Below are 13,184 nucleotides of genomic sequence, written 5' to 3'. Positions count from 1 at the left end.
CACACACACACAAATAATAAAAGAAAAATAAATTAAAAAATGATAGAGTTTAAACTTGAAAGGATTACAGAGCTGAAAGCAGCACATGGGAGAACACAAAATGTGTCTGTAACTGACGATGTGCACACATTTGGGCTCTGAACCAGTCCCTTCTGGTTCAAACTCCTGCTGAGAATGTGCATGTCCCTTGCTGTCCCAGAAATAAGGACCTGGAATCTAGAGTCCAACCAGATGCCCAGGTGCTGCCAAGGGGCTCGGGCACAACAGCAGCTGGGAGGACGGGGTAGGGCTGGGCTGTTGGACTCCGGTCCCAACCTGGACTTGACGGCCCTCATTAACAACAGGCGCTTCTTACAGATCTTCTTAAAATGAAGATTCTGGGGAGCTCTGGTGGCCTAGTGGCAAGGAGCTGCAACTACAATCCCGGAGGCGCACGGTTCGAATCCACCAGATGCTCTGCCAGGGAAGGAGGGACAATCTCCTCCTGTACCAGTCAGATCTGATTTGACGGTACACGCACACAAAATTTTTTTTTTTTTTTTAAAAAAAGAAGATTCTGATTCAGTGCGTCTGGGATGGGCATGTCCATTTTCAGCAGGGGGATGGATGAGTAATGAGCTGATTTAAGGCCCCAGCACAAATCCACGATGTGTCACATGCCCATTTGGATGGAATGACGGGGGCAAGGAATCAGGAGGACGCAGAGCGGGTCCCCACAGTCCCACCTGACACAAGATGACAAAGAAGTGCTTGAGATATGGGTAGAGGGCTAAAAGGGAAGCACAGAAAACGGCCTGTTTCCTCTAATCCACTGTCAGGAGGAGAACTTAACATGAAATGGAAAGTGCAGGCTACTAAGTGATAACCAACAGTGTGATCGCAACACGCACCAAACAAACCCTGTGTCATTAACCTGGCATCCACCCCCCAAGCCGGGTGCACGGAGTTCACGCTGACTCGGGGATCCTGCGGGAGGAGTGCTGCGCACGGTGACGGAGGACTAAAGGCACTGACTGAAGATCAAAGAAAACAAGGACCCTCACAACCTAGCCAAGAAGCAACACTGTGGTCAGAGGGCACACGGGAACTGCCAAGCCCTTCATTATACGACAATCCACAACCAACACCCAGGGAAACAGCAATCAGGAGTGTGAACCGTGTACAGGCAAATCTGCAGCAAAGGACCTTTCTGAAATGCTAAATAAGCAAGGATGTCACTTTCAAGACTGAGGTGCGCCTGATCCAAGTCATGGGATTTTCAATTGTTTCACATCCATGAGAGAGTTGGACAATGAACAAAGATGATAAAAGGAGAACTGGTATTTTGAGCTGTGATGTGAACTGATGAATACTGACTAGATGGTGCATTGCCAAAACAACAACCAATACTTTCCTGAAAGAAGTGAAGCCTGACAATTAAAACAGACATTCGGAGGGTGGGGGAAGAAGAACAAACTGGGGAGGAGGGTAGAGAGAATGGTGCAGCAATGAAGGAATGAAAACCCAAAATCCCTGTAAATGTTCATTAAAACTAATAAAATTTAATAATAATAAAAAAAAGGAGTGAAGCCTGAGTGCTCCTTGTAAGTAAGCAAGGATGGTGAGATTGGACCCCCATCCTTTAGGCAGTCCCTACAAATGGAAAGGAAGCCTCTCAACAAGAGGAGCTGACAGCCTGAACAATGGGACAAAGTACAGCAGAGCCCGAGAGGATGCTGACGGATCGGAGGGGTTTCCTTCTGCTGGGCCCAAGACGACTTTGTTCTCACCTACTACACATACCCTGACAGCAACTGTCCACAAAGCATAAAGATGTTCTGGACCAAGCATTTATATCTGCTGTGCTTTGTGGGATGAAAGAGACGCAAAACAAAGCACAAGCTAGAAAAGGCTTTCAGTAAGAAATGCTAGGGGAACAGAAAACCAAATCCAACTCCTTGAGCACATGAACTGCAAGTCACACCTTTGACGCTAGGTGGAGCTCACCGCCAGGAGGTTTCTACTCTGTGAGGCAAAAGTTGCAATGCTTCAAAATCAGCAGTCTAGAAACAGGGGTAAAGAAGAACTGTGAAAGCAAATATTCAAACCAACGATGAGATATCATCTCAACCCAGTAATAATAGCAAAACTGAAGAGAACAGCAAACAACAAATGCTGTGAAGAAACTGGAAGCCTTATTCATTCACTGTTGGTGGGAGTGTAAAACGGTGCAACCACGATGGAAGGCAGTATGGAGCTTTCTCAAAAAGTTGCAAACAGAAATACCATTTGACCCAGCAATTCCACTACTGAGAATATACCCTAAAGAAACCATAACTGCAACCCAAGCAGATATACACACATCCATATTTATATAGGCTGTGTTTATAGAAAGGAGATGGAAACAACCCAAGTGCCCATCAACAAACAGAGCAGCTCTGGTATATTCACACGATGGATACTAAGCTGCACTGAAAAACAAACTCTTGAATTTTTACACAAAAATGGTGACCCTGGAGGACATTATGCTGAGTGAAGTATCTCAGTCACAAGAAGACATAAACGGTATAATGCCGCTGTTACAAAATAGGACTGACATGGGGGCTGGGGGAAAACTAAGAAAAGGGGATAAATAACCTACACAGCATTGAAACAGATGAGGGAGAGAACTGTATAAAAGGAATATATAATTAGGTATTACTGACACGACAGGAGTCCAGAATAAAAGCTGAATAAAAGGGCCTGGTGGTGGTGGTGGTGGTGGGGGGAACTGTATAACAATGAAAGAACTTTTTACCCAAAGAAAAAAGTGATCTGGGGTGGCAGGGAGGAAAATGTGCAACAATGAATAATTAGAAACCCAAGTTCTTTATCAACTTTCATTAAAATCTCAATAAAAAAGAAAAAAGGCAAGTATTATTTTTAATATTATTTAAGTTGAAAACTAAACAAAACAATTCAAGAGACCCAGGGATGTAGCAGGGCTGACTGTGGACTGTTTGTATCAGTGACACAACTACTCCAGGATTTTACACTTGGAGCTTTCGGTTCTCCCCAGGCAGCACGACATTTTGACTCGCAAATATGGAAATCAATGCAAGAGCAGATAGCAACACAGCAACAACACTGACCAGTCTACCTCCTATGTGCCAAGTATTTACTCTTTCTGAGGAGTGACTTTTTCTGAGATATAACTCTCCAAGTCCCTACATTCCCCCAACACACTGGTAATTGAAATACTTTCCAGATGAGGAAACGGAAGTGGAGAGAGGCTGAGTGGTGTGACAAGGGCCCCGAGCCGGGCCTGTCAGAAGTGGGGGGAGTACTTCTGTCTGATCGTCGATGTCCTCGTTACTGCTCTGCCTGTTACATCACATTTGCCCCTTAAACTAAGAGCTCACAACACACAAAAGGTCTTTCAGAGTCACTGGGAAATACCATTGAAAGGATATTATTTGTATCTGTTAGAATGCAATGCTATTTCAATCCACATCCTGTCATTCTGAATCCTGGTAAACTGCAGTAAGAAGAGACAACGCAGGACCACAGACCTGTCTAAAGAGGCAGGGGAGGGGTGCGGTGCACACGGCTGTGCACCTGGGCAGGTAACTGCAAAGCTTAAACCCTGGAGCTCTTCTCACTACACCCTAGAACAGCCTTGCTCACCCCAGCAAGTGGCATTCACCAATATTCTTCACTTTGTGGCCAAGTTCCTTTCCTCTCACAATAAGCAGCTGCTGCTGGCCCAGGACAAACTCACGTGGCTCAGAGCAGAACTGCTCCACTGAGTCTTCAAGGGCCAAGTTTTGGGGAAGCTCATGACTTCTTCCAAGGTGCTTTTAATTAAACTTGAACCTCCAACCTTTTGACTGGCAGCTGATCGATCAGCTGAGCAACCTGTCTGGACCAGCCTGAGGTCCCCTGTCACGGGAACAATCCTGTACCCAGGGAGCTTGGCTCATGGATTTGGCCACAGAGTACTGAGAAAGTGCCTCCCGGCTGAAGTTGAACAACTATCTTGGAAGAAGGGCGACCAGAAGGCTCCTTAGAAGCACGATGGTGAGACCTGGTTTCACAGACATTGGGTATGTTATGAGGAGAAGCCAGTCCTAGAGGAGGACATCATGCATGGGAAAGCAGAGGGCCAGCCAGAGAGAAAAAGAGCTTCAACAAGACGGATGGACCCAGGAGCTGCAATTATGAGCTCAAGCTGTTTTAAACGAGACTGGAAGGAGGGGCAGGAGCCGGCAGGGCTGTGTCACACTGCTGTGCATACAGCTGGCTCCAGGGGACCTAACAACAACCAGAACCGCTGGGATTACAAAGCCCAGTAAGCACAGAGCATGCCCTCAAGGACCTCGTGGTCTCTAGACACACTAGAGAATCAGAAGAGCATAACAGAGCCTGTGGGAGCAAAGGAGGGGAACAATTACCCGGCTTCCCAGGGCCTGACACTTGAGCAGACTCCTGAGAGAAGTGGAGGGAGAATGAGTTTACTGAAAACATGAAGGAGGAAACCCTGGCCAGAGATGAACGATGTGTCACAGCCCAGAGACAAGGAAGCATGGAGCCAGAGCAGTGATGGGGCGGGTGTGAGGTAGGAGGGCTGTGAAGGGTGTGAGGCAGGAGGGCTGTGCGGGGCTGTGAGGCAGGAGCGTTGTGCAGGGTGGTGTGAGGCAGAGGAGCCATGCGTGGCTTTGTGGGGCTGTGAGGCAGGTGGGCTGTGTGGGGCTGTGAGGCAGGAGCGTTGTGCAGGGTGGTGTGAGGCAGGAGGACTGTGAAGGGTGTGAGGCAGGAGGGCTGTGCGGGGCTGTGAGGCAGGAGCATTGTGCAGGGTGGTGTGAGGTAGGGGAGCTGTGTGGTGCTGTGAGGCAGGTGGGCTGTGCAGGGCTGTGAGGCAGGAGCATTATGCAGGGTGGTGTGTGGCAGGAGGGCCGTGCAGGGTGTGTGGCAGGAGGGCCGTGCGAGGCTGTGAAGCTGGGGGGCTGTGAAGGGCAGTGAGTGTGCAGGGTGTTGTGGGACAGGTGGGCTCTGCGGGGTGGTGTGGGGCAGCTGGGCTGTGTGGAGGGAGTACTTTCCCACTCGTGCCTGGCACTACGACTCCAAAGCTACTTACGCTACATAATCCTGCTCATCTTCTGCCTGAAAGTGATACGTCCTATTATCTAAAACACACAAAAAAGAAAAGTAAAACTTTAGAAAGCAGAGCATTTTCAGGTAGGAGGTATATTTTTAAATAAAACACTGTAAAAGGATTTTAGATTTTAGTGTCAATTCTTGTTTACACCATTTTGCATCAGCAGCTACGCAACTCACTCTGTCAGGATGTTCTGAAGAGGAACACAATGAAATAACTGCACGTACCATGTAAACACTGTGCCTCCTGTGGGGAGGGGCAGAAGAAGCAGGAAAGTGGGAGGCTCTACCTGAACAAAACAGATTTCAGAGACAAACTAGAGTGTGCCATGTGTCAATCAGGAATTGTTGCTCTCACGAGGTGTCTTTGGCTAAGTGCTTCCTTTAAAACAAATCTGCCTTAGGTACGCTTCATTCACTAGCGCTATTTTTTGGGGCCCAGATGTCCGTAAGGCTTTGCAAGCTGGGTGTTCTTTGAGGGGGTTGAGGCTGTGGGTGGGAAGGGCCTCACCTCTGCTCACTTGGATCCCTGGTGAGGAATGGAGGGCCTGACCTGGATACACCAGGCAGGTGTGAAGGATGAAACTTGGAAGACCGGTACCACATTTTCTTCTGCTCATGTTAGTGGAAAATATTTGCATTTTTCTTCCTGGGGTTTGTTTCTGTCTCATACGGGTCTGCGGTTTTACCGCACATAGGATGGTAGGTGGCTAGAACACTTCAGCAGATTTGGGTCAAATGAACAGTTCACGAGCATCTGTGATGTGACAGCTCCAGGCTCGGTGCTGCCACACTCAGGTCCGAGAGAGAGAGAAAGGTGGCCCGAGGACAGCACGGGTAGCAGGGCCAGAAAGCCTTGGCCTTGAATCTCTACTTTATTTCTGTTTGACCTTGTGTCAGGTACTCAGTCTCTCTAAGCCTCAGTTTTCCATTCTGTTAAAAGACAGGGTTTTTGTGAGGCTTAGTCTAACGAAGTAAACCACTCAACACCTATCAGTGGCTCATTAACCAGGGCTTCCAATCAGCCTAATTCAGTTATAGTCAACAAAGCAACACTAGAAGGAACTTTAATTTTCACAATGTGGTGACATTAACTAGAATGAGCAAAGAGGTCAAAGTCTCAACAGAAACCTGACCTCCGTCTTTGAAAACAAGGGCGGGATGAGCACCTCAAACAACCGAGTCTCCTGACTGGCTGTGCTGAAAATGTGTCCGACTCAAAGGCGGCGGCCACTCACAGGCCTCTGAATGCTCTCCGTTCTCTACTGTCCATCATACAACACGCTCCTGAAAGGGCTTGCTACTCTTCCTCTGAGTTTCTCATTCCAGGGCTTCAACCTGTACTTCCACTGGTTCTGGTTTCAGCTCCACAGGCATGACTGCTTCAAAGCTCTGTCACTAACTGCCGACCGTCGTCTGTAACCTGCAGGCTCCCAAAGCTAGCATTGACATCATGATTCCAAATTTCCTGGTCACCTTCTCATCTCCTATACAGCAGGGAATCTGAACTTCAGTCGAAGGTACAGAATCCAGCTCAGCTCCATCCCGCAATCTCATGGCTGATTCCATCACTTGGGTCAGGACTACTAGTGAGCTTTCTAGTCACACAAATGCATGAGAAGTCAAAGGGCAGGGAAGGGGGCTTCTGCACAGAGCCTTCTCTTCATCTGCTGGTCCGCCCTGCTGGGCTCTGAGGGAGCAAACTCCAGGCCATCGCGGCCACATTCCGGGGCCTTTGGGAGCCACGATGTCAGCAGTGCTCCCCTTTTCTTAGGGAGACCTGGTAGCCTAGTGGTAGAGTTACGCTGCCAATCTAAAAGTAGGCAGTTGGATCTGTCCGCCGCTCTGCAGAAGATGGGAATCTCCTCCTGTGTGATTTTCAGCCTGAGAACCCACTGGAGGGTCAGCTAGGAACTGGTTCCTACTCGACAGTACACGATCATCACCACCCACCACCACCACCTCCTTCTCTGGGAAAGCTCTGGTGGCCGAGTGGTTAAGGAGTGGAGCTAATAACTCAAGGAAGGTAATTTGAATCCACCAGCTTCTCTATAGGACAAAGATGGGCAATCTCTGGTATCAGCTCAAGCGTCCAGGCCAGTGACTAAGTAAGTGCACCCTTGGGAGTCAGTCTGCATGCAGACACAGGGAGCAAACATCTTCCTTCCACTCCAAGTGCTGTGAGAACATGGGCTACAGGAGACGTGTCTCTTCACAGGGGACCAGGGAACACGTGAGGGATGGAACAAAGTGCCATCGGTCCTCAAGTCCAAGGACAGTTCTGCTTGGAGATGGGGAAACGATCTTCCTTTCAAGAGCCCAGTTCTGAGGCTGTAACTCTGCACTCCCAGGCCATGGCATGTGCTTATTTCTTGTGTGTGCGCACACAGGCTCACTGGGGGACTTTACACAGATCTCACTGAGCCTCCCATCAAAGACTGTGATTTAACAGATTGAGGAGAAAGGTGGGGATATGTTTGGAAAACTCCCTCCACAGGAATAAAGCTGTGAATCTGTAGACGAACCTGGTCTAGTTTAAGGTAGAAATCTAGATTCTGTATGACTCCTATTTAAACCTGGCCCTGGCTTGACTTTGCACCTACAGGTGGGTCCAGTGAGCGACAGGGATGACGTGAGCCTCAGGGCCCTCTCCAAGGAGCCCGCCTGGGAAGTCTGCTGAGAACAGCCAGAGATGGAAGTGTATGACCGTCAGAATATAACCGAGAGAGAAAAGGGACTCACGTGATATCAGGTCAAAAGACTTCTTGTCTTCGGCATTCGGTTTCACCTGGCAGGTGAGGAGGTTCAGTTTAGCTGGCTGCCTGTTGGACTAGGAAATAGAGAGAGAAACGTTACCAGTGGCACTATCTCCGTGTGGAAGCCCAGTGTCCTTTACAGCCGGGGTGTGTGTGTCCGTGGACCTGCCGAATAGTAACTGCTCAGTGACACGTGAATATACCCTTAGCAACAGACAGTTGAGCTTGCTCCAACTCTCCTTCGAGATGACACCATGTCTGCACATACCTCAAATCCAAGCTGGTAAATGTGGTCAAGTGTTACCCACACCACTGCACCTCAAGTGTCATTAACCCAGACCCACTAGAGCAGAGGTGACATCACCTACCAGTGACCCTGCAGGACGGTGCAGAACGGCTTCGGAGGCTTCCAGGCTGTGCTCTAGGGAGGGACGCACATGACCTCAACTGTCCTGCTGGGCAGCTGAGGGTTTTAACCATGACCTTCTGACTAGCAGTCAGTTAACTATGTGGTTTCCGGGGCTCCAAGTCTCTTCACCCCCTCTTTAAGGGGGGGAAAACTGTAGGTTCTTTCCTCCATGTTTTAAATTTTCACCTTCTAGATTTTCTTAACTGTGCATACACATATAATTCCTAGTGATTAATAAGCACTGAATCCACCTGGCTATCAGTGACCCAGGGACACAGGCCATGGACATACACCTTTCTGCAACCAGAAATACCCAATTACAAGTGGCCAGTGTTTCCCATAGTGTGTCACTGTGACATTAGCTAAGTGAGTCTTTAATCAAAATGGTCCCAGTGTTCGTCCAGTCATCCATCTTGGTTGCAATGTGGAATTTACATTGTTGTTGTTATCGTTATGTGCAGTCAAGTTGTCTGCGACTCACAGCAACCCTGTGACGAACAACAGCTCTGAACCCTGCTCTATCTTCAGTCAACCTTATTGTCTCTGACACACGTAACCCCACTACCCCCGTCACCGAGTCAGTCCATCTCATTGAGTGTCTTCCTCTCTCGTGCTCTCTTCTCCACCCTTGTAAGTCCCTCTCCAAGGAATGGTCCCTTCTTGCACATTATTTTTCTCCAAAGCACAAGGGAAATTATAACGTACATTGAAGCCACTGTTTAATGAGGGAGAGAGGGGGAAAAAAATACAAGGATTTCTATTATTATTGATACGCCTCTTGGCCATCTAGTCTGTGGTTTCCCGATGGCCAGGCTAACTGAAGCTTTACCAGGCAAATGTTCTGGTCAAGACTCTTCTGAGTTCCTCTTTTAAAAAAACCATCTACATGGGACCAAATGGCCAACAGTCAATTATTAAAATTTGCTTTCTGAGACGTTTTAATTGTGATTTCTGAAGATTTACAGCACACACTGGTTTTTCTATCTAACAATTCACGGACTGAGGATTTCTTCTTGGCCTCCTTCCGGCACCTGCTCAGGCTCACGCGGCTGGCCAAGACTGAGGTCAGAACAGCTGCTTCCTGCAGGAGCTGGCATGGGAGGGCGAGTCGGAGTGCCTGGCGCGGGCATGAGCTCCTGCTGAAACGAGCCATGGAAATCCTTGGCCGGGCTGCCTGCCTGCCGTTAGGAGCCTGACTCTGAAAATCACCCCAGCAGCGTTCCCAACCCAGGGATGTAAGCATGTGGGGAAAGTAGAGGGGGAAGAAGGGTAGAGAGTGACACCAGTGAAGCCTGGAATTTTAACCAAGTGAGCTGGTCTTTGACTAGGGCTGTCTTACCACACGCTGCACCTCTAGTTCTCAAAACGGGGCAGTTCTCTCCTTTGCAACCATTCAAAGAAAACTGGCTGGGTAGGAAGAGCAAAAGCAAAGAGTTTTCATGTGCACTGCAGGTGGTTTAGAGAGAACCCAGAAATCCAATCCTAGGAGAGAGATTCCTATACAACAGAGTAATCACCTAACCCAGAATTGGGAGGCTGGACTTTGGGGGGCCTCCCAATTATTATTAGAAGAGACCCAGAATGTGTGCTTCTTAATTTTTCAAACATTATAACCAGTAGCTGCAGCCAAGACCCAGCTCAATGTAAAAGGAACCTTGCGTTGTTAGGTGCCAAAGAGTTGAATATGACCCACAGCAATCCCTATGAACAGTAGATCTGAACCCTGTCCTCTCTCGTGCCATCTCCATCTCTGACACACTGCAGCCCATGCTGCAATCACTGTATCAATCCATCTCATCCAGGGTCTTCCTCTCTTTCGCTCACCCTCCACCTTTCCAAACATGATGTCCTTCTCCAAGGAACAGCCTTTCCTAAAAACATGCACAAAACACGTGAGACAAAGTTTCACCATCCTTGCCTCTAAGGAGCACTCTGGCTGCACTTTTCCCAAGACTTATCTGGTTTAGTATTTTTTTTGCAGTCCATGAGATATTCATTCAGTGCTTTCAGCCAGTACCACATTTCTTCTGTCATCCTTATTCACTGTTCATCTCTCAGATGTGTAACTCTGAAAAGACCATGGCCGGAAGCAGGTGCACCTTAGTCTTCAAACTGACACCATTACTCCTCACAACATTGGAGAGATTCTTCACAGTGGATCTGCCGGAAGCAGTATGTCTCCTATGTCCAGACTGCTAGTACCAAGGGTGTCAACTGTGGATCCAAGTAAGAGGAAATCATTGATAATTTCAACCTTTTCTCCATCTATCATGATGTTGCCTATCGATTCCCTGATAAGGGCTTTTGTCTTCTGGATGTTGAGATGCAATCTATATTGAAAACTGCAGTCTTTGATCCACTGCAGTATTTCAAGTCCTTCTTACTTTTAGTAAGCAAGGTTGTGTCATCTGCATAGCACAGGTGGTTGATGTGTTTTCCTCCAATCCTGATGTCAGGTTCACTGTCAGAGACCGCTTTCTCAAATGATTTTTTTCAGCATATAGATTGAATAGATACATAGAAAGGATACAACCCTGAGGTACACCTTTTCTGACTTTAAATCATGCAGTGTTCCCTTGCTCTATTCAGACGACAGCTTCTTGGTCTAGGTACAGGTTTCACATGAGCACAGTTATTCTGGGATTCTGATTCTTCTTCATGTTAGCCATAGTTTGTAACTTTAGTCCTCTTCATCTTTTTGGATGTTGATAAAAATCACATTATTCATATGAATGACAGTGACATCTGGGGGCCAGGAAGAGGACGCAATCCCAGTTCATGTGAAACTTACGTTATTCTCATTTGGAATCCACATTTAATGAATAGTGTGGGGAAAAAAGACAACCAGGAGATGATGACAGAGGTGGGAAATGAGAGCCTCGGTGATCAGGTGAAGGTATGATTTAGTTCAGAGGAGAGAAGGTGAGGGAGAAACTGAACAGCCATCTTCACGAGCAGGAAGGGCTGTCAGAGGGGACGGCTGGGCACTGCTCTCCATTTGCACAGAAGGTGATGACAGACAGGTATGCTGCATCAACAGATACCAGTCACATGTATGGAGGTTTAAGGGGATTATACACAGTATAATACCTTAACATGGAAACATTTATATGTGGAAAAAAATTTTATACACCACTCAGACTTGAACATGGCAAAGAACTGGTTAATATTTGTTTTACACAAATCTGTATTTCTCAGATGTTTGGGAAGCTTACCAAGAGAAATAAACAAGAAAATGATACAATATCTTAAAAACAAAAGCTTCTCAAATTCAGTAATAAAAGGAATCAGAAAAGGTAAAGAAATAGTACCTTTCACTGCTCATTTATGAGGCCTGACAAACGGAAAGCAAGCTTCTGGAAAGTTGATGAGAACAGGGAGAGTCATCCTATGATTGGCTCAGACGGTCAGTGACAGTGAAATCTAACGTTATTCCCTCAGAAGCCAGTCCTGTCAACTGTCATCACGTTCATCGCACTGGTAGAGAACGTCTCCTGACACAGATTTATCTTGTTTATATGCTTTGTTCTTCCTCTACAATGAGCTGCCAGTGGGGTATCTGATAAATGATTCATCATCCTAGCTATGACGTTTTTCTTATTATTATTTGTGTATGTGTGTGTGTGCGCGCGCGCTGTCAAATCGGATCTGAGAGGTACAGGAGGAGATTGCCCCTCCCCCCCCCGCTAAAGCAGAGCATCTGGTAGATTTGAACCTTGTACCTCTGGGATTGAAGTGCAGCTTCTTGCCACTAGGCCATCAGAGCTCGCCTGGTTATGACTTTAAGAGGCAAAGAACATACAGGTGTTGACAGCCAAAGCGGCTGAACTTCTCAGGCCAAGGTGACCCAGGAAGACCAGTAATCATCTGTCCACCGGGGTCTGCGGGCAGAGCATTGGAAGGACCGAGATCACAGCTGCAGTAATCTCAGATGTCTACAAAATTCCCAATATCACAAAGTGGTTTATTTTTCGCTATTTAGTACTAATTTATAGGTACACTGATTAAAGGAGGTCTAATTTGTCCTAAAGATCAGGCTAGAGGAAAGACTAATGACCTGTCCCGGGCCAAACCACAGTGGGCCACTCAGGAGATCCTGTCCCATTGCTTAAGGATGGGGGTGTGTGCAGGAAGACAATTTAAAAAGGGAAGAGAACCTTGAGACCTTGGATTTACTGAGTCTACACGGTAAACCATTCTCTTCACTCTCAGAATAAACCTGTCTGCGCCACGGCACCCAGGGACCTCCTCTGCTGGCAGAGAAGCTAGCCACTGTGCACACCCCACCCATCTCCACACTCCTGCAGACAGCACCTCCGCTGAGAGTGTTTCCTGGCTGGACCGCCTTCTCCGTAACTCCCCACTCCCCTCAACGTGAAGGATAATCCGTCTGACCCTCTTAACTATGCATGGTTTGCTTTTGGTCTCTTTCCACAGAGGGCAGAGTTTTTTCTCTCTTGTCCGCTCAAATGTGGCTGCATACAGCAGGCGCTCAAAAACCAAATGCCCGGATGCCTTCCAGGCGCTTTATACACACTGTCTCCTGGAACGCTGAGGGATTACGTCACGGGGCTTATGTCCTCCCCCCATGGGGTGGCAGGGCCTGACCCCAGGTGAGCGGGCTGGCCTTCAAAGATCCTCTCCCTCAGGCCACAGCCCCAGTCACCTGGATGCCCTAGTTCATAGCACTATGTCCTGTGACAGCACACAGTTTAGAAAGGTTAATTTGCATTTTAGCATCTTCTTAGATTTCTGGAATGTAGATAGATTCTCTTCCAATTATTGTTGTTGTTATGTGCCATCAAGTCACCTGTGACTCATAGTGACCCTACATACAATAGCCCTAAACCCTGCTCTATCTCTTGCCAATCTTATTGTCTCCAACATGCCTATCCCCATTCCCT

At 47.6% G+C, this 13,184-nt stretch overlaps 1 protein-coding gene across 1 annotated transcript in view; it reads right to left on the bottom strand.

The window, feature by feature from the left end:
- Window positions 1-13,184, bottom strand: part of ASAP1 (ArfGAP with SH3 domain, ankyrin repeat and PH domain 1) — a 270,638-nt gene that overhangs the window by 42,992 nt on the left and 214,462 nt on the right. The window contains exons 12-13 of the mRNA XM_006879286.1: window positions 7,858-7,945; window positions 5,096-5,144 (exon numbers count right to left, since the gene is read on the bottom strand). Of these exons, the coding sequence (XP_006879348.1) occupies window positions 5,096-5,144; window positions 7,858-7,945 (137 nt within the window). The remainder of the gene's footprint in view (window positions 1-5,095; window positions 5,145-7,857; window positions 7,946-13,184) is intronic.

This window comes from Elephantulus edwardii, unplaced genomic scaffold, assembly GCF_000299155.1.
Source record: "Elephantulus edwardii isolate Elephantulus edwardi_28Jun2011 unplaced genomic scaffold, EleEdw1.0 scaffold00003, whole genome shotgun sequence".
NCBI lineage: Eukaryota > Metazoa > Chordata > Mammalia > Macroscelidea > Macroscelididae > Elephantulus > Elephantulus edwardii.
This window is presented reverse-complemented; position numbering and strand designations above follow the sequence as displayed.